Consider the following 22,544-nt stretch of genomic DNA (forward strand, 5'->3'; position numbering starts at 1 on the left):
CCTGGAGCCAAGGTGCTTTCATGGTGCACATGGGGATATTTTTGCTCCCCTTTCCATCTGCTCCTCACTGGTATCCCTATGGGGCAGATACCCCTGAGCTCCTGGCTCCACGTGCCAGGTCTGTGCTGGGTTTTTTCCCCAGTGCTACACACCAGCCCCTGCTGGAGATGGCGAACCCCTGCTGCCCTCCCATTGCATGTGAAGGGAAGGAGAATTTACTGTCCTTAAACACGAGGCCACAAAGAGCAAACAGAGCAGAGGCGGAGACAAGAGGAAACACGCCAGCATCCCTGTCCCACGCAGGATCCAGGCACGGCTTCAGAAATCAGCTTTGCTCCTGAGATGTCCCCAGGAGCAGTGCGCTCAGCCCAGAGCAGGATGGTGCTGCGAGGGGCACCTCCAGGACCACGTGCCACCAGGGATGCTGCTCCTGTCCCCTGCCCTGCAGGGATAAACTCATCCCGATGGATGGAGCAGTGCTTCAGGAAGGAAGGCTCTCTCCTGGCACCTGGAGATGCCCCAGATCATGTCCAGGCCTTTTCCCCTTCCACCTCCACCCACTGTGCTGCCAGTTTTATCTCCGTGGCCCTCTCAACATCCCCGGACACGTTGCATGTTGGCCAGCAGACAAAATCCCTGATTCACCAAGCACAGCCTGCGGATTTTTGGGTCACAAGTTCAGCTACACAACGAAGCACAGCCCGGTGACAAACCACTGCATGGGGAAGGGCTGACACTGAGATGAGGCTGTGGGCTCTGCGTCTCAAGCAGCAGCCTTGGTTTATGTTCCAGATATACACACATTTTCAGGCTGTGCTTACAGCTTTTGCTGGGGCTTGAAATCACATCAAAACCAGAGCATTTGCAAAAGGGCCTTAATTCAGCATTAAACCAGGCTGCTGGAACGGTGCGTGGGCTGCGAGGATGTGTGTGACTTGGGTGCCCGATGGCAGCTCGGGAGTGCTGCTGAGATGTCTGTGCTTCTCTGGGCACAAAACCAGCTTTAATGGGAACAAGAGAGGGAGACTCTCCTGGGCACCTCCCCGTGCAGCTCGTCCCAATGTCAGCGTGCCCATCGCCATCAGGAAATCTGGTCCTTGGCCACAATCACCGAGGCCTCTTCAGCTCTCTCCTTTTAGCTCTCCTGCTCTAAAAATCCCAAACGTGATGAGATCTTTCTAGCATCAGCAGCCCCAGCATCTTTCCCACCCCCAAGTCATGGTGTGTTTGGTGGGCATGAATAAACCCCTCTCTTCTCTTACTGTCCTTACAGTGCGCCTTGGGGTCTCAGGGGAGCAGACAACTTTGTTCCCAACTCTCACCGAGTGGGTGAGCTCTTCCTTTGGGGGCCCTGGGGGTGTGGGGAGGCAGAGCTCGTCCTGACAAGTGGGAATTGCCCCTTTGCCCCCTGCTTGAAGCACTGGGAAGGGGCTGGGGCAGGGCAGTGAGGGATGGGCCATGCCCAAAGCTGCTCCCCTGGAGCCCCCTGGTCTGCAGGCACAAGCTGTGGAGCTGTGCCGGGCTGGAGGGCGCATGGAGGGACACAGCCCCGGGCACAGTGCGGGACTCGGTCTGAAAATCAGATTAATGGAGCCAAACCCCCTACAGTGACCAGCACAGCCTCCGTCCTGCCAAACACAGCCTGTCCCGAGCAGAGCATCCCCCAATTCTCCCCCCAGCCCTCCTCCTTTCCACTCCCCAACTTTGTTCCCCCTTCCCCGGGGGAATTTTGGGGGGGGGGGGGTCTCATCCTCCCTCTCCTCCTCGGAGCCGAACCTGCGGCAGCATCCCGCGGGCTGCAGAGCCAGGAGCGGGGCTGGCAGCGCCGGCTTCGCTTTTTAATTTTTTATTTATTTTATTTTTTTCTCCCCTCCCCTTCTCTGTTCTCCCGGCCCCGCTCCGCTTCTCCCGGCCCCGGAGTGGCTGCGGCGGGGCCAAGCCGCGCCCCGCTCCCCCCGGGAGCAAAGCCGTGTATAAAAGCCCTGCGCCCCACAAGGCAGGTAGCGGCGGGGCAGGCGGCTCGCACTCCGGTCCCTCCGGCCTCCGCCGAGTTTTGGGAAGAGGAGGAGGAGGAGAAGGAGGGAGGGAGGAAGAAGACAGAAGAAGAGGGGGGCTCTTGCTTTCTCGCCCCCCCATGTGAGCCGGGACGATGCTGCCGCTGCTGCTGCCGCTGCTGCTGGGTGCCCGTGCGCTGGGCGCGCCCCAGGGGGACACGGCGGTGGTCACCCCGCTGCGCCTCGACCCCGACATCAACGGGAGGCCCCACTTCGGGCGAGGCGGCTCCGCCGAGGCCGTGGTCTTCCAGCTGTCGGCTTTCGGGGAGGATTTCTACCTGCACCTCGCCCCCGACGCCCGCTTCATCGCCCCCGCCTTCGCCGCGCAATACCTGGGCACCGCGCCCGGGGCCGCACGCCCCCGCCCCGGCCTCCGCCACTGCTTCTACTCGGGGGATGTCAACGGAGACCGCGAGTCCTTCGCCGCCCTCAGCCTCTGCGGGGGGCTCCGGGGGGCTTTCGGCTACCGGGGAGCCGAGTACACCATCAGCCCCCTGCCCGGGGGGGCGGCCGGCGGAGCCCACCGCCTGCAGCGCCGCGGTGCCGGCCTCCCCCTCGGGGCCTCCGCCTCGCGGTGTGCCGTGGGCTCCGGCCTCACCCCCGGGGTGCTGCAGGCGTTGGCCAAGTACCGGGGGAGGGCCGGGGGGGCGCCGGGGGGGAGAGCCAAGCGGTTCGCCTCCGTGCCCCGTTACGTGGAGACCTTGGTGGTGGCCGACGAGTCCATGGTGAAGTTCCACGGGGACGACCTCCAGCACTACCTGCTGACCCTCATGGCCACGGCCGCCCGCCTCTACAAGCACCCCAGCATCCGCAACCCCATCCAGATCTCCGTCGTCAAGTTCCTCCTCATCGGGCAGGACGACAAGGGGCCCAAAGTCACCGGCAACGCCGCCCTCACCCTCCGCAACTTCTGCGCCTGGCAGAAGAAGTGGAACAAAGTCAGCGACAAGCACCCTGAGTACTGGGACACCGCCATCCTCTTCACCAAGCAGGTGGGTGCGGGTCCCCAGGGAGGGGGGGACGACCCGGCAGGGCTGCCCCCCCTCTCCCCCGGGAGCCCTGCACCCTGCTGCCCCTCACCTCCCACCTCCCCTGCATCCCCTGCACCGTGCGTGTCCACCCCCAGCCCCACAGCCCTTTCCCAAGGAGCCCTCCACCCTCGCTGCCCAGCTTGGATGGCAAAGGGGGGCGGCGGGGAGGGAAGCAGAGGTGTGGAGCCTGCTTGAGCCAGCTTGGTTTTGGCTGTCATCCTGCAGAAAGCCCCACCGAGGGGCAAGTGAGGCCAGGAGGTGTGCAACGGCAGGTTGTCCCCATGCACAGAAACCTGCTGGTCCCTCCCCGAGGAGGGGACCCCCCTCCCCAGCCTTGGCACAAAGCAGCCACCACCCCGAGATGCAGGGTCTGAGCCCAGAAGAGGAGGAGGAGGGCAGCCAGCCCCAGTTCCCCCTGGCTGGGAAGCGCTCGCGCGTTGCAGCTTGCGGTGGCACCTGCCAAGAAAAAACCTCTCCCTGCTTCCTCTGAGTCATGCGCGAGGTCCTCCTGAGGACCCGCAGCTCTCCTCTGTGCCCCGGCTGCTCCATGTGGACCCAGCTCAGGGCTAAGGAAAGCACTGGAGAAACAGGCAGTGCCTGCAGCCCCGGGGAGCTGAGGGTCTGGCTGCATCCCTGCTTCTTGCTGGAGGCGTCACTGTGCTGGATCAGCCCCCACGCTGCTAGTGGGGGGGAAGAAGGATGCGCCCAGGTCAAAGGGGATGGTCCCTTTTTTCCCCAGGGCAGGTTGTGGCAGCAAAGACAACTTGCGTTTTCTCCTTCCCTTCTCCCTGCCCAGCTGTCTGGATGAGGGACGTGTTGGGAACTCCCCTCAGCAGCAGTGAGGCCGTCCCCAAACTGCTTTCCAGGTCAAGCACTCGAGGGTGGGAAGGATGCTGCTGCCAGCTCAGCTTGGCCGCCACTCGCATGCGCTCAGTGCAGGCAGAAGTGATGCTGTGTGGATGTGAGGGACCTCAATGCCCCCATCTCCCTGTCCCCCCGCCCTGGCAGGGTCTGTGTCCTCTGGCAGGGTTAAATCCTGCTGGAGCAGCTCCTGTCTGTGCTGGGTGGCTGCAAAGGGGAGGAGGAAACCTGCTGACACCCCTGCGGGCAGGAGCCAGCTCCATCTCTGGTGGAAACCCGGTGAGGTCGCCAGAGCTGCACGTGGGACAAAGTTGGGCCCGTGGATCTGCAAGCCACGCCGTCCTGCAGCTCACAGCATGGCTGGGCTGCATTTTTTACACATTGCTAAACCGTCCATTCCTGAAATCCCAAGGCAAGCTCAGTGCAAAGGCACACGATCAAGGAGACATCTGCCTTCCTTGAATGCATCCATCTGTGGTCCCCTGACACCCCAGAGCTTATCTCCCTGCCAAAAAGCTGTTACATAAGCCCCCAACTTAAATTTCACTTTGAGCCCAGTTGATCGGCAGTTTCCAGTTGTGTCAACAAGTTGCTGATGGATGGGGCTGGCCTCTCCTGCCCGGCTTTGCTCCCTGATGCCGGTCGTGCTGGACGGAGGATTCGCCTTTGGGGAGCTCGCTCCTGCCCAGCTGGATGGTGTGGATGTGCCAGCAAGCATGGCCACGGGGTCTTCACCTTCCTTCTCGAGCCGGTGCTTGCCGGAGGGGCCCGCAGAACATCATCCATCCTCCAGCTGCCCTCCTGCCTCTTGGGAACAGCATCACGCATTGTGAGGAAAGGCTCAACTAAAATTTTCACCTGTCCTGAACCTTGACGTCCGCCAGCCGTAACAGCAAAGGTTTGCTGAACACCTTTGGCCTCCCATCAAACCGAAGGGATGTTGCTCCAGAGGACATCTTGCTGTAGCACAGCTTCACGAGGGAGTTTGGAAATCCATGCTCTGAAGCTCAAGGCCGGGGAGCTCAGATTTTTGGGATTGCTTTGGACACGTGCGGGGTAAACCTCAACAGCCAGGAGAATGCTTGTGGTCTGACCTAGCCTCTGAGTATGCGAATTAATATAAAAGCCACAAGGATCCCACTCAGCTGACCTGCAGAAATTTGCAAGGCAATGAAGAAAAGCCTTTGGAAAGTGTCCACAGATGGAGCTAAGGCTGTCAAGGGAGCCCTGGCGGTGCAGCTCACTCTGCCTGCAGCCCCTTGGCACGGTGCTAGGGCGGGGGCAGCACAGGGAGCACCCGGCTGGCAGGGATGGGACGGTCGTGGCTGTTGCCCTGTGAGTTGTGTGTCCGTGCCTGCTTCTGGTTTAATTTCTGGCTATCTGTGCTCTGAGGATGGGTGAGGTGTTGGTGCCTGTTAGCCAGGTTCCTCGCTCAGTCGCAGCTTGAGGCTCTCCAGGCTGTCTCCGAAACGGAGAGAGCCCAAATGTCTGATGTCCATGCATGACAGAATGACAGCACAACACCATCACGGGCTTTGTGGAGAGCGATGGTGGTGAGCGTACCGTGTAAAGAGAGCACTGGCCCTTTGCATGCTGCTTTCCCACCTTAATCCCCTTTCATTTCCCTCCCCTTCCCTCCATAGTTTCAGTCTCTCTCCCTGTGCTGGGCATCACCCTATGAACACCTTCCCAGCCTCTCCTCCTGTTCCTCCAGCTCCTCTTGGCACTGCCAGTTACATTACCTCGTGTGCTGCCCTTCCTCAGCAGGTTGCACCCCAGCAAGGCTGCAGGAGGTGGTTTTGGGGGCTCAGGACCCCCTCATTAGAGCCCGGAGCTGCTGCCCATGGGGGCTGTGGCTGGGGTCTGAGCTCTGGCCACGGGGGTGATGGAAAACCCCATTTAGAGCTGCTCGTTAATGTGGCCCCGCAGCCAGCAGGCGAGGTTGGGAGCAAGAAGTGGGTCAGTGTGTCAGTGCAGGTGCTGGGCCAGGAGCCAAAAGCTCTTCGCGCCAGCAAGGAAATGGGAACTCTTAAAAGAACAACGAGCAGGGAGGGTGGCTGCCTGCTCCCTGCATCCCCAGGACACCCCCAAACCCACCACTGCCCCCCAACCCTAGCACCACTGCCTCCCTCTAACCTCCAGGTGTAGCTCAGTGTGGTGATGGCTCGTTTTTGTGGTGTTTTGGGGCAGCCGGGCTTGCTGGCCTCATTTGGTCACCTTGTTCTTGCTGGGGGTGTGGGGATGCCCCATGCTAGCTCCTGCCATGGGATGTTGTGTACAGGACAGGGCCTGGGATGCAATGGGATCCCAGCTGCTGATTAAACCTGCTGCAAAGTGGAGTTGAAACTGGTTATAAGATGGGGTTTTCCTGCTCTGCATCCTCCTGCAGCTCAGCCTGGTGAGGCACTGGCCCCCAAACCGACCTGCGGTGCTGCAGGAGCAAGGGCATCACACTGCGTGCACCCCACACCTCTCCTGAGGGCAGGGTCCTGTCCGTGCCCGGTAGCCCTGCACCTTCTGCTAAAGCCACCTCGGCCCTGGCTGGGGCTCTCTGAAGCTGTCGAGTCTGTTATTTACCGGTAGCTCAACCTGCCTGCAAGGGAATGCCTTTGGTTTGGAAACCTCGCTGGAAATGTTGGCAGGGCCACTCGTGCGAGATTTGTAGCAACCCAGGCACTTTGGCTGGCCAGGAGCAGAGCATGAATCACTCTTATTTATAGCATGGGAGCGCCCGGCGAGTCCCTTACGTTTTCTTTTCTTCTGGAAAGCTGCTGCAGCTCCCTGCCCCGTGCATGGCTGCCCCTGCAGCTCTGGGCTCTGTGGGTTGGGGATGATGCTCCAGCCCTGCAATAAAACCCTTTGGGGAAGCTGCAGGGAGCTTGTCACCCAGCCACACTCCCGCGGGTTGTGATGCTCAAAGGTGGGGATTGCAAATTGGGAAGAAAATGCAGCATTGCCCAGCCAGGAGAAGCACGGTGTGGCTGAGAGCAGGATTTGGCCGAGCCCAGGATGGGCAGTGCTGCCAGCGGTGCTGGCGTGATGTCCCTTGGAGAGGAGCGGAGGGGTGGGGGCATCCGAGGACAAGCTGCTGGGCCTCTCCAAATGGCAGCTTTGGATTTGTGCTGGCACCTTTGGGTGCTGGAGATGGGCAGGTGTGCTGGTATGTGTGTCAGGAAGGTCGGGATCCCCCTGCTGTGACAAGTTCCTCCATGAGCAGGTGCCAGGCTCTGGAGAGGAGAGCTGACTCCAGCAGCTCTGCAGCCACCCTGCTGCCCTGTCCAAGCACCTTCCTGTCCCCTGTCCTGGTGGCATCTATCTGGGGTCCCTGAATTTGGGCTGGCTTCAGCTGGACATGGTTCCTCCTGGAGAGACAGCTGCAAAATGTCCTGGGGACACGGAGCATTTTCCTTTGCTGTGGTGACCTCTGGGCCTGTTCCAGGAGCTTCTTGTTCGTAGGAAGGAGCAGAGAAATGTGCCAGCTCTGAGTCAAGACCTAGTCTTTCCACTGACCGACCTGGGTTGGGGCCTTGAGCTTGCTGAAGGACGGAGCCGGGCTGGCTGCTCTGTGCCAAAACTGGCTCCACCTTGGCTGGAGGGGCCGCTGGTGTGGGAATTGCTGTCACTGAAGGCATGGGAGGATGCTAGGTATAAAAAAAGCATCCCCCAGGGCTGCATCGTCCCATCCCCTGGGGCTGACATCTTCCCAGCAGCCAGGGGTCAGATCCTGCTGGAGTGCAGGGGAATTGGTGGGGACAGGGCCGTGTGCCAGCCCCTGGCTAACCCCTTTCCTCCGTGCCCCACAGGACCTGTGCGGTGCCACCACCTGTGACACGCTGGGCATGGCCGACGTGGGCACCATGTGCGACCCCAAGCGCAGCTGCTCCGTCATCGAGGACGATGGGCTGCCCTCGGCTTTCACCACCGCCCACGAGCTGGGTAAGGCACGGTTTTGGGACCTCTCAAATCATGGAGGGGGAAACTGAGGCACAGGCACCACACCATCGTGGTGCAGCGCATGGCAAGCCCTGCATTTCTGGAGGAAAAAACCTCGTGTGGTCTTGGTGCTATGCTCACATGAGAGGTGCTCCCTGGCCTTGTGGATTCTGCATCACCAAATCCCATCCTCCAGCCCAGCTCTGAAGTCAGGAGGGGTGGAGGGACAGCGGCAAGGTTCAGAATAGCTCCGGTCCAGCCTCCGGAAGGCCAGACAATGACAGGCATCCGGAGCAGGGAAACTCCACCTCGGGCTGAGTGGGAAAGAGTGGCTGAGAAAGTGAAAGGCTTTGCTGTTGTGGTTGCTTGGTTTCCAGGATCTGGGAATCCTGAAATAACAGTCTGGGGGGTGCTGAGGGCACACCTACATCCGGAGACACGAGCTCTGCTGCCTCCTTTTCTCTGAAATTGCCTTTGTCCTTCTTGCAACTGATGGCCGTACGGGAAGGAGAGGGGAAGTGTGCTGGCTCGGGGATGCTGCTGTCAGGATGATGTGTGCCTGTCCCCGCATCCACATGCAGCCTTAGCCAGGCTGTATGCAATCCCCACCCATCCCCAGATATCTCCTTCTCCTCTTGGGCTGTCCATAGCCTTTTGCCATCCTCACAAGGGTTCTTCCTGCTCTATTCCTCAGTTTCCCCCATTGCAAACAGCAGAGAGCTCCCTCTGCTGTGTGCCGAGCGGGGTTCCTCACGTTGCCCCCTTTCCATCTCCCAGGCCACGTCTTCAACATGCCCCATGACAACGTCAAGGCCTGCGAGGAGGTCTTCGGCCGGCTGAAGACCAACCACATGATGTCTCCCACCCTCATCCAGATCGACCGCGCCAACCCCTGGTCAGCCTGCAGCGCTGCCATCATCACCGACTTCCTCGACAGCGGCCACGGTGAGCCCTCCTGCTGCGCCCTCGCCCTCCTGCCCTCGTCCCCATCCTGTCCTGGTCCTTGCTGTGGGGAGCAGGATCTGTCCCAGGGCTGGTGGTGCAGGGTGGCTGTGATGGGGACAGGCTCCTGGGCTGGGCAGCGGCTGTTCTCCAAACAAAGCGAGAAGGAAGCGGGGAGTTTGGCAGCGTTTCCTCATCAGCCGGGTGTCCCCAGCAGTGACATCTGCTCTGCCAGCAAGGCTCTACTCAGCGTCACCAAGAGATGGAGTCACTTTTTTTTTTCCTTCTGCCTTTGTTATTGCTGGATTTCGTATCCTCAATGAGCGGGCTGAGACGTGGCTGAGCCCACGAGGCTCCCCACGAGGACCCGATCGATCTTCCCCTCCATGCTCCCGCAGGAGACTGCTTGCTGGACCAGCCCTCCAAACCCATCCCGCTGCCCGAGGACCTGCCGGGGACGAGCTACAGCCTGAACCAGCAGTGCGAGCTGGCCTTCGGCGTGGGCTCCAAGCCCTGCCCGTACATGCAGTACTGCTCCAAGCTCTGGTGCACGGGCAAGGCGCGCGGGCAGATCGTCTGCCAGACCCGCCACTTCCCCTGGGCCGACGGCACCGGCTGCGGTGAGGGACGCTTCTGCCTCAAGGGCGCCTGTGTTGAGAGGCACAACATCAGCAAGTACAGGGTGAGTGCCTGAAAGCGCCCTTCAGGATCATCTTTGGATGCTTTGGCACGGGTGCTGGCTGGGCGGTCCCCACTGGGGACCCTGCACGGGGACAGTGATGCGTAAAGAAGCAGAGGGAGAGCAGGGATGCATGGTGCAAGTTGTCACCAGCTCTTTTTCAAGGCTGGATTGTGGCTGTGCTCGTCTCTCCAGCCCTATGGAAGTTTAGGGACCTGCAAAGCTGCAGGTCTCCCTTGTAGATGCAGCTAGCGATGGGATGGCTTTGAGCCCCGAGAGCTCCTGCTTGGGATGGAGCCAGCAGGGAAGGGGACGGCGGGTCTCACCGTGCCATGTCCCACCAGGTGGACGGCGGCTGGGCCAAGTGGGCGCCCTACGGGCAGTGCTCGCGGACGTGTGGTGGTGGCGTGCAGCTGGCCAAGCGCGAGTGCACCAACCCGGTGCCTGCCAATGGGGGCTCCTACTGCGAGGGTGTCCGCGTCAAGTACCGCTCCTGCAACCTGGACCCCTGCTCCTCTGCAGGTAAGGGAATGAGAGGAAAATCCTTCTGAAATACGTGGCCTGAGCTCGGCTTGCTCGTGGCTGTCGTCATTAATGCATGTTCCTGCAGTGAGCGGAGAGGAAAACCCAGCTTCTAGCATGTGTTGGTGCCCCTGAAATGAGCTGGGCAACTCATCACAGCTGTGAATCCTCTGCTCGACCCCTCCTGTGAATCCTCTGCTCAACCCCTCCTGGGTGCAGAGGTGTTGCTCACATCTCCGGAGCAGCCGAATTTCAGCAAAGCTGAGCCTTGAGCGTGCCAAAACCCCAAACTCGCCGCAGCTCTCTGGGTGGGGTGGGAGGAGAGCCAGTCTCCAAATGTCAAATTCTTTGTCTGTTTCAAAGCGCTTAGAAACATGGTGGGAACATATCCCCAGATACGCCCCCTGAAAATGTCAGAGGTGACCTTGATATTTGCACTCCCCCAGTGTCCCTGGGTCACTGTGCTGTGCGGGGAACTGAATGTCCTGGGCTCACTGTGCTGATGCTGCCGGTGCCAACCCTGGGCACCACGGGGTTTGCGTGGCCCCCACGGCATGCACCACCAGTAAAACCCACACCGAGGGACTGGTCTGTGCCCCCGCCCGATGCACTCCCCATTTCTTCCAGTGCCAGGGAAGAGTTTCCGTGAGGAGCAGTGTGAGGCTTTCAATGGCTACAGCCACAGCACCAACCGCCTGACCGCCTCCGTCTCCTGGGTCCCCAAGTACTCCGGCGTCTCGCCCCGGGACAAGTGCAAGCTCATCTGCCGGGCGAATGGCACGGGCTACTTCTACGTGCTGGCACCCAAGGTTGGTGAGGGCTGCGGGGCATGAGCGAATTTTCCGTGTCTGGTGGGCAGCTGGGCTTGTGTGAGATTATAAAGGAGGGGATCCAGCAGGCTGGGATGAATCTGCGTCTATGCATCAGCTTATTTATTTCATTTGGTCCACAGAGGGTCTTCCTCTGGGGTTATAAGGCTGTCTATAGGGTAGTTGTAGTCCTGATGAGGCTGGAGCAGTGGATGAGTCCAGAGGAGGGATACAAAGGGTTACAAAGATGTTCAGAAGGCTGGAACACCTTTCCTATGAAGAAAGGCTGAAAGAGCTGGGGATGTTCAGCCTGGAGAAGAGAAGGCTCTGGGGAGACCTCACTGTGGCCTTTCAGTACTTAAAGAGGTCTTCTAAAAAGGATGGAGAAGGGCTCTTTACTCTGGTAGATAATGATAGGACAAGCGGGGATGGTCTTAAACTAAAAGAGGATAGATTTAGACTAGATATTAAGAGGAAATTATTCACTGTAAGGGTGGTGAGGCATTGGACCAGGTTACCAAAAAAAGGTGTGGATGCCCCATGCCTGGAGGTGTTTGAGGCCAGGCTGGATGGGGCCTTGGGCATCCGGATCTGGTGGGTGGTGTCCCTGCCTATGGCAGGGGGCTGGAGTTAGATGGTTTTTTAAGGTCCCTTCCAACCTGAACCATTCAATAATTATTGCATTGGGAAGGGATTCACCTGCTGGGCTGGGCAGGCCAGTGCTGGCTGTCTTCCCAACACAGCCCCTTACATTCACACCAATGCAAAGAAAATAATGTAGATGTGGCAGAAAGGGGAATTGATGCTGTATGGCTCTGATCAGACCCAGCAGAGCCCCGCTGCAAAGCAGAGCATGAACAAAGAGCAACACAGTGCCTGCCAGCACCTCCTCGGGTCTAGCTGGATGGGGGCTGGATGCAGTGGGGTGGTGCGGGGTGATGTGGGGCCGCAGCAGCTTGTCTCACCTCCACAGGTCGTGGACGGCACCCCTTGCTCTCCAGACTCCACCTCGGTCTGCGTCCAGGGCAAATGCATCAAAGCAGGCTGCGACGGGAAGCTGGGCTCTAAGAAGAAATTCGACAAATGCAGTGTGTGTGGGGGAGACAACAAGAGCTGCAAGAAGGTCTCGGGCTTGTTCACCAAACCCATGTAAGTGCTGGGTGGCTGCACGTGCCTCCCTCTCTCCCAGCTCTACTTTTTGGGGTGGACACGGGAAGGCTATGGGGATGGAGAGCAGCAAACCCCAGGTGCCAGTGAATGTCCCTGTGTGGAGAGCTGAGCTGTGAGGACACATTTAATGTGCTAATGGCTTCTGCTGGCGGAGCCACCTCTGGTTCCTTCGTGCTGTTGAGCTGGAGGAGCTGAAACCTCTTTCCATATCTGGGTGACCCCAGCCTAGATAAAACTTGGCACGGGGAAAGAGATCTCTATGGGACGGAGGAGATAATCTCAGGGGTGGGAAGATCCTGGGGCTGAGGCCAAGTGGCAGGGGTTGGGAATAAAGGACACCCAGCAGGGGACACCCCACCAGCCCCCAACCTGACACCCCCCTGCCCTCTCCTCCCTTCCAGGCATGGCTACAACTTCGTGGTGGTGATCCCCGCGGGCGCCTCCAACATCGACATCAGGCAGCGGGGCTACAAGGGGCTGATCAGCGACGACAACTACCTGGCTCTGAAGAACGGGCAGGGCAAGTACCTGCTGAACGGCCACTTCATCGTCTCGGCCGTGGAGAGGGACCTGATGGTGAAGGGCAGCGTGCTGCGCTACAGCGGCACCGGCACCGCCGTCGAGAGCCTCCAGGCCTTCAAACCCATCCAGGAGCCCCTGACTTTGGAGGTGCTCTCCGTGGGGAAGATGACCCCTCCCCGGGTGCGCTACTCCTTCTACCTCCCCAAGGAGAGCAAGGAGGACAAGTCCTCCTACAAGAAGGAGGGCAAGACCCCGCCGGACCTCAACAACAGCGTCCTCAGCCTGTCCAACCGCTTGGACGGGGGCAGGCCGACCTACAAGCGGCCCTCCTACAAGTGGGCGGCGGGCGGCTGGGAGGCTTGCTCCGTCACCTGTGGCAGCGGGCTGCAGAAGCGAGCGGTGGCTTGCCGCGACTCCTACGGCCACCCGGCCTCCGAGTGCGAGGCCGCACAGAGGCCGGCCGAGGTTCGGTCCTGTGGGGAGCCCTGCCCGGTGTGGGAAGCGGGACCTTGGGCTCCCTGCTCCAAGAGCTGCGGTCGAGGCTTCAAGAGGAGGATGCTGAAGTGCACAACCCCGGCCGGGCGCCTCCTGCCCCGGGAGAGCTGCAGTTTTCGGAGGAAGCCGCAGGAGCTGGACTTCTGCACCTTGAGGCCGTGCTGAGCGGTGCCGGCGAGGACAGGCATGGTGTCTCTCGGGCTGGCGGGCAAGCAGCAGCCAGGGGCTGGGAGAGGGGGAGATGTCCATAGCACATATCAAACGGGGGAAAAAGAAAAAAGGGGAAAAAAAAAACAAACGAACAAAAAACAGGACCTGGGTGCGGGGAAGGGCGTGCGCCCAGGCCAGAGGGCTTTCACCGAGCAGGTCGCTTGGAGCCGGAGCAGGAACCAACATCTACCTCGACGCCTCCGCACCACACAGGGACCCACGGCGGAGGCTGGGAGCCGGAGGACAGACAGATGCCACTGCCCAGGAAGGACCCGAGGACGCGTGGGACCATCCCCTCATTGCACATCCGACACCTGCCCCGTCTTCCCAGGGCCAAGCCTACCTCCCCCCTTCCCTGTCTCCCCCAGCACTCGTGCTACGTGGGACCAAACGGATTTACTGACACAGTGATGGCAAATTGTTCTGTCCAACCACCGGCGTGATGGGGTGCTGGTCTCCGAGGGGCTGTCAACTTTGGGGCACGCTGGCAATGACTTTGCAACATGGGCATACCACTGCTGTGGTCTGGGGAGCTCCAGGAGCATCCCCATGCCAGGCTGGGAGGCGGTGGCTTCATTTTCATTTTCTCCTCGTGTTTATGACCTGACCAGTGTAGATTTTATGGTGCTTAACTCCGTGTTGTTTTTTAACCTCCTCCTCCCTCTGGTTGTAAACCTTGTGCAGAGGGGGTGGCGTTGCTTCCAGCAATCCCTCTCCTGAGGCTGAGGTTTTCCTATGGTGCTTTGGGGAGGCTGAGACCGGCTCTCGGCTAACCGGGTGCCCAGAGCATGGCCGGGTGCTCGTTTACCCCCCGGTACAGGGCAAGGAGTAAAGTGCCCACCTGGAGCTCTTCAGGGCTAAAAGGGATCACTGTGGAAGTGAGATTTGAGCTGTAACTCCAGAAAGCAACTGTACTGTAGTGTCAGGGCGCAGTGCCATGGGGCTGGAAGCATCTCTGCACGTCGCTGGTGCTCGACTCCGCTCTGGAGATGGTGCTCGCTGCCGGGCAGGACTGGCACACCGTGCCCAGGCATCCTGCCCCTTCCCTCCGAGCCTCGGCTGGGTTATTCTGCTCTGCATTAACCCCCAGAGATATTCTGAGCTGCAGGAGAGGAAGATGAATTTGGGTCCTGGGTTTTCCTGAACCTCTTGCAGAGCAGCTGTGACCAGCTTCACCCCCCCAGGGTTTTGTGCGAGGGTTTGTTCTGTGCCTCTGAGGGTTACGTAGTGCTCGGAGGCTGCCTTACCTCACACACCGCCCTCCTCACAACAACCCTGCGGCACATCTCCCCCCCCCCAGCTTCCTGCTCAGAGCAAACCATCAGGGATCATTTTTATGTTTTGTTTTTCCACTGACGAAGGAAAAAACTCGTAGGGAGTTAGCTCTGGCTGACAGCAACCCGGAGCCTCTCGGTGGAGCTCTGCTGTTTTTGGGATCAGCAGGAGGGGAGCACAGGGACGAGCCACAGATTTGGGGAAGGTAGAAGATGCTTACCTTGCATCTTCTTCAAGCCTACCTTGTGCTCTGTCCCTTGCAGATATAATGTGGAAGCTCCTCGTGCTCCAAAAGGCATCCAGCAGCTGTGGGTAGGGTGAGGAAGGTCACAAGAGACGGGACCGTGGCAGCGCAAACATTTTCTTGCTGAGACCTTTCCCATCAGCTTAGCACATTTCTCGTGATAATGTTTGTGGACCCACCCTCCCTGGATTTATGTAATGCCTTTTTGAACACAATAGTATTTCTGGTCTCCACAGTGCTTGATAGAGCCAGGAGCAGATGTTGTGGTTGCTTTGCACAGCAGGGACGGGATTTAATGTTCTAGGAAATCCCTTCCAGGTCTACATTCCCATGAACGTATCATCCATTTTCGGACAATTTTCCTGCATAGCCGAGCCTGCAGCGCTTTTGTCTGGGGACAGAGCTCCGAGGAGCTGCCCTTTTGTGTCTTGCCATCAAACAGATGGCTTCCAAGCCACCAAGAAGTCGTCGTCCTTGTCCAAAGAGGGAAGGACGGGGCGGGAGGGGTTTCTTGTGTGTGGTTCTTTTGCCAAGTGTGCAGCAAAAGGACGGAGATGCCTATTGTACTGGCTGCTTTGTGTATACCATGTATACTAAACATCGATCTCTGCTGTTTGTGCATCAATAGCAAACCTGAAATAAAAACGTATTTAAAGATCCACCTGGTTCCTCGGGGGACGTGCTTGTGCCCATGCCATTTGGGCAGTGTTTGCAGGGCATTTCTTGTCTTATGGCAGTCCCAGCTCATTAACTGAAGGAAGAATTTTGGAGGCCTGGAAGTTTTGTTCTGAATATTATGACAATTTTTTGGGCTTCTGTTGCAGGATTTTTATTGGAAAACAAAACAAAACAAAACAGCTTGTTGGGTGAGTCCATGCAAGTGTCCAGGCTCGCCCACACCTGGAAGCAATTGCAGCAAAGCTGCGGCACAAAGCTGCTTTGCTTTAGCCTGAAATTGGGATGCTCTTTTGTAAGAACAAGAGCAACATAGAGTTAAATGGATTAATGCAAACTGGAGCTGTGCTCTCACTTCCTGGAACAGCTGTCCCCATTATTGGGGCTCCCCATTCTTCATTTGCTCCTCCACTCATGGGATGAGCCAGCAGCTCCTTGCACCACCTCTGCCTGGTTCAGGAGCAGAAGCTCAAGGATGCTTGTAAAATGCCCTGAGCGGTTCCTAGCATGGCCTCCGTGAGTCACAGCCCTCCTTTTTGCCCCTTGGCCATGGCCAAGGGTGAGATAAGGTGAGATAAGGCCCTTCCTGATAATGGGACATGTCTGCTGGGGGACGCCTGATGCCACCGCCTCCGGTGCTCCATGGGGACACAGTGCTTGCTCTTTCATTTTCCCTCCTAAAATGCAGTTTTGTATGCAGCTGTGCTGTAACGATTTGACAAATTCAGTGTGCTTTACTGTTTTGCACAAGACAGAGCACGTTTTGCATTTCCATAAAGAAACAAACAGGACAGACCCAAGTGAGCACCGTCCCCCTCGCCAGCCCGGTGATGGATGGCCTCAGCCCCAGCAAATCCCACGCTGCAAAGGCTCCAGCTGCACGCAGCTTTACTGGAACAGAGGCTCACTCCTCCAGGGCCAGGTGATAGCCATGCTTGTAACCAGCCACCCTTAAAAATCCCCCAGAGAGATAAAAATTGGCACAAGGGAAACATTTACCTGATAGGGAAGGAAGAAAACGGGTGCTGCTGCCAGCACCATTGCTTCAAAGGGAAAGTTCGTGTTTGGCCAAGTCGTGGTCTGTTTGCTCAGGGCCCTTTGCCACCGGAAAACCTGCAATTACCTAACGGCTCTGGGACCATGGGGACACCTGGAATGGGGTGGGGGACGCAGGTGACAGGCAGAAGGGGCCAGGAGCTGCTGGAGCAGGCTGCAGGAGAAGGAGCAGTGACACAGGGGACACCAATGCATCTTCACCTGCTTCCTCCAGCTCCACTAAATATAAAGGAGACCCCTGTCTTTGAAACCTCAGCCCATGGTGTGGTTAAAAGCAGGGATTCAAAGGTTACCTGGAGTGGGGAGTGGCGTATGGGCTGAGAGACTGGTGAGCACGGGACTCATGCCTTAGGAGAAGAGGCTGAAAAATGAGTATTTCATGTCATTGGTGATCTTCTGAGCTTGAGGTCTGGTTTGCCTGTTTGCTTTCCAAAAGCCAGGCTCAGGGGTCCCTTTCAAGTGCTAGGGGAATGTCCTGTCCACAGAAGGGCAAAGCCACAGGTTCCCAGGTGTTGCTTGCCCCTGGCAAGTATTTAGGAACAACCCCTCTGCGGGTGGTGGGTTTTCTATTCCCTGCCTTTGTCTCATGAAGGGGTTTTGTGCAAAGGAAACAAAAGACTTTCAATAAATAAAGACCTTCCAAAGTTCGATGGAGTAAGTGCAGTTCCCCCCATGCACTTCTTTTGCCCTATTCCTGTGCGCTTCCCTGGGCATCCCATGTTTGGAGAAAAATGTTGGATTAAGCAGACTTCTGCTCTCACCCAGCCTACCTTTTCCTTACATCTTTAAAGAATAAAAATAGCATGAAAATTGAATCTACCCCCAAGGCATGGCTGGTATTCACGATGGGGCATTAAGAGCTTCAGCCTCTCAAGCTCTTACGGCAGCACGTATCACAAGAGCTAAATGAAACGATTTAATACTCCAGGGTATTTGCTGAGCAGGAGGGTCCCATGGCACTCCAGCCAAACCACCAAGTGTTTTGCTCCAAACCTGTCTCTTGCTGAGCCCAAGCACTGGGGAAGGCTGGGCAGTGCAGACTAAATGCCTATTGGAGGTCAAAATCCATCCCTGTGTCTAGGACCACCTGGAAATCTGCTTGCTTTAATTTGCCCCAAGCTGAAACCTGAGAAGCTTGGAGAAAAAGGAGGGGAAAAAAAGGGGGTTACCTGAAGTGTGAGCTCGGGGAGAGAAACCTTGGAGGGCAAGGGCATTTTTCTGGACAAGAGTGCTTTGTTCAGCTGGACACGTGGCTGTGGATCGGCTCCCCGGGGCTGGGATGCTGCCTGCCTATTATTGTTATTATTATTGTTGTTGTTTTGGCTGCTTCTTGCCAGGAGACAAAAGCAAAGCCAGGCGTGGGCTGAACACATGGACCTAACGGGTAACACGTAGCCAACGCGCCTGCACACAGCAAGCACAGAGGCCAGGGGCGTGCAACAAAATGCTGGTGTGGAGCAGGGGTGGGACAAAAAAAAAGCATATTTTTTTTTATACTAGGATAACTGATTTCCCCCTTTGTCACCACAGACCGCCAGTCACTTGCAGCAGACTAAACTTCCCCACATCATCCTCCCCAGCCAGCAAGCTGACACGTTCCCACAAGCATTTATTTTTTCTGTATTTTTTCTAATTATATAACCCAGTCGGTGCCAAATGTGTCCAGCCAACTCTAATCTGGCAGGCAGAGCTCGAGCATTTATGGCAAACAGACCCTCACCTCCTTGCTGAAGGGTGGCAGGAGCGAGAATTTGTCAAGAAAAGGCTTTTTGGAAGTCTACGCGCTGTCAATGGAGACTCCTACAAATACATAATCCTCAAAGAAGCGACGGTGGAAAGAGAGAGGAGGCGTTTGTTGGCCAAGGACCGTGTCAGCATCTCGGATGGAGGTGAGGGCATGAGCTGAGTCGATCCGGCAGCTGTTAGAAATTATAATCCTTAACTAGGCAAAGCCCTTGGAAATTGCTCCATGGGGCGAGCGGTGGGAGCTTTCCAGCAGACTCCTGGGGAAGGTGCCGCTTTTGGGCTTAGTGTAATTAATATCAAGTTCAGCCAAGCAAGCCTGGGAGGTTGATGGTCTCCCAAATGGTTATTTAATGTGGCTTGATTATTTATTTTTTAAAGTGTTTTATTTTCCTCCTTGTAAATGAATTTAGCGCTGGGGAGAGGTGTTGGATTGACAGCTCTGGAAATATAAGCCCTGAAGGAAAAATGTTTGGGAGTCCTGTAAGTAACAACACCGCGTGTAATCCAGGCGTTAGGGTAATTGTTTGCAGCGACAGTAACAGCTGCTTTTTGCTCCAAATTCAATAATAGATATTGCTGCGAGACCACGGGGATTTGGCAGTGGCTGAGATGCTTTCAGGTGGCCAGGAACATTGGGCACGGCGGTAGCTGGCCGAGGTCACCGGTGGCAATACACGCTGTCCCTTAGCCACCACGCACTTCGGGACACGGCTCGGTGCCTAATTGCTATTAATGCTAAAATACCACCCATTTTTCTGAGTCCATGAGTTTGTTTTGAGCAGGCGCTCCAGCACCTCCCTGCTCGGCGCAGCCTTCGGCTTTGCACATGAGCTCCATGTTTACACGGAGGCTGAATCAAAGCCCTTGTGGTGTATGGAGATGAGAGAATATACTAAATATATCCCTCCCCACATCACTGGGCAGGCTCTTTCTCTTGCTAATATGCTGCTCTGGCCTTTTATACAAGCCCATAGCACTTGCAATGCCTTCAAAGTGCAGTGCCCAGGCTCGGAGCAGCAGAAACGCGTGTTAGCAGAATCCTGGTCGCTACGGGGACACAACCCAGTGGCAGGGATAGTTACGGCTCACCATGCTCCCGATGCCATGTACTGTCCAGAAGCAGTCCCACATGCTGCATGAGCACAGGCAGGACGTCTGGGCCAGGGATGGAGGGAAAGGAGCAGCGAGGGGATGAGACAAAGGAAGACTGAGAGCCACCGTTATGCTTGGCTCTATGGGGCATCTTAGGAAAGCCCAGGGAATTAGGGAAAAAACAACATCCCCATGCACTATGGTAAGTGCAATTAGGGAAACCAAAGGCCACGTCTTCATTGTCTTTAGATACCTTCAGCTTCTGAAGGAGAGGTTTCAGGGTCTTGCCTGGGGTCACACCTAGGCAAGGCCTTGATCTGGGTTGTCCCCAGGTGCCCATTAACCCCTGGCTTCAGCACTTCTGAGGTGAGGATGTATTACGTGGAAAAACAAACATGCTGAAAAACAGGCACTGAAAGACAGGGAGAACTTGGATTTTTTTTATTTTTATTTATTTATTTATTTATTTATTTATTTATTTTATCCCAAAGGCAAGAGAAAAGGGAGTGAATGGGGAGAAAAGGAGACAAGGAGAAAGAAAGGAAACAAGGAGAAAAGGAAACAAGGGAAACATCAAGAAGGAGATGCGCTTGTTGGCCCCTGCTGCCCTGCTCTTCTAACACAAGGCAGCTGTTATCGCACCTGGATCCCAGGTTTTGAGTTTTCCATGTCCCTGGAGCATTGCAGAGCAGCCAGGGATGCTTCATGAGCCTGTGCCCGGGCTGTGGGTAATGCGCAGCTGTCAGAGGTGGTGGGGAGAAAGAAAAATGTTTTTATGTTAGTCAGAGGGAGGGTTTTCTCTTGTGTTTTTTTTTGGAAGGGGGGAATTGTTGGGAGTATGTGTCTTTTTGCAAAAAAAAATTTTTGGTTCATTTCCTTTTCAACATTTTTTTTCTGCTTTTGAGGAGGAGAAAGGGAAGCAAAAAGAGACAATATTCTCCTTCCAGCTCTCAGGACTATCATTGTCTCCAGGAACAAGGATCTGACATCTTGATGAAAAAGTGAAGCACAAAATTTGTGCTGCCAAAGCCTTTTTTTAATATATATATAAAAGGACAATTTCCAGGATTAATGATTCTGCATCCTTCCTTCCTTCCTCCCATTGCTCGTGCAGATGCAATTATAAAGACTTTAGTGATTTGATTTGCTAATGGAGTCTACTTTGTGTTCCTTGTTTTATTATTTTTTCTCCCTTTTTCCCCATTTTGGAAAAGCAGCAGACCTGGGACCTACAAAACTACCCAAACCTACTCTTTCCAGAGCTTGTTTTCACCTCACCCTGTCCCTGATTGCTCTTAACATCTCCAGCCCTGAGCTAAGTCTCCCTTTTTGGGGTTTCCTGGGCAAAACCCCACATGCCATCCCCGCTGCCCAGCAGGAATCACCAACCCATTGCCTAGCTCTCCTTTCACCCTCGCTGGCTCTGTATTTTCATGCATTACGTGTTAAACGGAAAAGCAGAGCTGGTCATTTGGTCCCGGTGGGGGCTTTGGGTTTTTCTTTGTGGTTTAAGGCCAAGGCTTTCAAAGCTAAAGGGCAAAGGCATTTTGGAAGTGAGTGGTGGTTTGGGGGGGTGTTGGCAGCCTTGCTCTGGTTCTCCCAAGCTGGCAGCACAGCCTTGGCTCTGGGTAATCCTTAATCCCACAGCACTTGGGGAAATCCTGGTTTTGGGACATCACAAACCCCATCAATCCAAGTCAGGTACCTCAGGTTGGAAAAACAATGGGAAATTCACTATTTTTGTTGTCCTTTTGGTTTCAGGAATAAGCTTGCAAAAATGTTTGATTGGCAGGGGATGCGTGCAAATAGCAGAGCTGGCAAAAATGGATAAAAATGCTGAAACCCCTTGGTTTTGGAAACAAATGAGGTGGGCACAGCTCCTGTTGGGGGACAACACAGGACAGGGCAGCAGCCAAAAAGCTGCTGGATGCACGCAGCCGCTGTGCTGCACCGCGGCAGGAGGGCTGCCGCCGCTGACGTTTCCTATTTGGACCCAAAAAAGCAACGTCTGCTCTAATTAGCGTGTCGCGTGCGTGTGCGTCTGTGGGGGAGGCAATGTTTTTGTTTCCTTTTAGGAAGAAAATAAAAAATGAAAAAAACACCACCAACAACAACAAAAAAAAAAACAACACAGAATTAGCTCTGTTGCAAAGCCAGTGAGTTGTCTCAGGGGGAAGGGGATCCAAAGGGTTTGCTCTGAACCAGCTGAGGGGAATGTGCGTGGTGCTGAGCAGCCAACACGGCTGGGAAACTATTCACCAATTCCTAAAACTGCCAGGGGGGGTTGTCCTTATTTTTGGGGTGATTTTACATGGGAAAAAGCTAACAGTGCTGCCCTTTGCAGCCAAAACAGTGCCCCGCACATCCCACTGCACCACTCCTCTCTCCTCACTGAGAAGATTTCCTCCAGTATTTTTTTTTATGTTTTTTTTTAAACAGCATTATTTGTGCTGTGAGAAAGCCAAAAAGCACCAGAGAACCCATTTCTGATGCCTCCTTATCATCATGCCTTCTTTTCTCCCCGTGGTCAGGACTTCGCAGAGAAGCTGCCGGTGTGAAGCTGCAAGGGTTAAATGTTCCACTCATTTTTTTCTCATTTTGTCTTGTTAATATTGCCTCTGAAAAAAAAATAATAAAATAAAACAAACAGAGACGAATCCCGCCCTTTCCCTGGAGAGGCTTTCCTTGGCTTGTTCCAGAGAACATTAAATTATTTGTCTTTTTATTTTATTTTATTTTTTTTAAATTTCAATGTCTCGTTCCGGCAGCCTTGGGGACTGAGGAAACCAAACATCAGGACGAACAAGGAAAGCCATAAGCCCAAATAAATAAATAACTGATAAACCCAGAGCGGAAAGGAGATAAAAACCTGACGACATTCCCCTCATGGTGTGGAGCTGAGAATGTTGATAAATTGATCAGCACAGTGGGATGGACGGATGGACAGACGGATGAGGCCATGGGGCTTCGCTGATGGCTGTCAATGGGGTGGGAGATGCAAGTACGGTTATTTAGGAAAAGGCCCTAAATCCTCCTCATGCGGGACATTGGGCCTGCTCTTTGGGGATAAATCTGTGGCTCTAGGAAAAGGGGAACTTGTGAGAAATTGCACTGTTTCGCAGGGCCAGAGGCTGACCGACTGCAGAGGATACGTGAGGCACTCAGCGTCCTCTGGGCTCAGCCTTTGTCTTTTCCCAGGACCAGCTTCAGTTTCTGTGGATGCCTCTA

At 55.9% G+C, this 22,544-nt stretch overlaps 1 protein-coding gene across 1 annotated transcript; it reads left to right on the forward strand.

Moving 5' to 3' along the window:
• Positions 1-2,016: 2,016 nt before the first annotated feature.
• ADAMTS15 (ADAM metallopeptidase with thrombospondin type 1 motif 15) lies at positions 2,017-15,408 on the forward strand. The gene is made up of 8 exons (XM_084495958.1): positions 2,017-3,046; positions 7,750-7,882; positions 8,657-8,824; positions 9,220-9,503; positions 9,845-10,022; positions 10,650-10,831; positions 11,805-11,980; positions 12,403-15,408. Exons 1-8 carry the CDS (start codon positions 2,150-2,152, stop codon positions 13,181-13,183), a joined length of 2,799 nt encoding a protein of 932 aa, XP_084352084.1. The 5' UTR covers positions 2,017-2,149; the 3' UTR covers positions 13,184-15,408.
• The last annotated feature ends 7,136 nt before the right edge of the window (positions 15,409-22,544 follow it).

Source organism: Aythya ferina, assembly GCF_964211825.1.
Source record: "Aythya ferina genome assembly, chromosome: 22".
NCBI classification, from domain to species: Eukaryota; Metazoa; Chordata; class Aves; order Anseriformes; family Anatidae; genus Aythya; species Aythya ferina.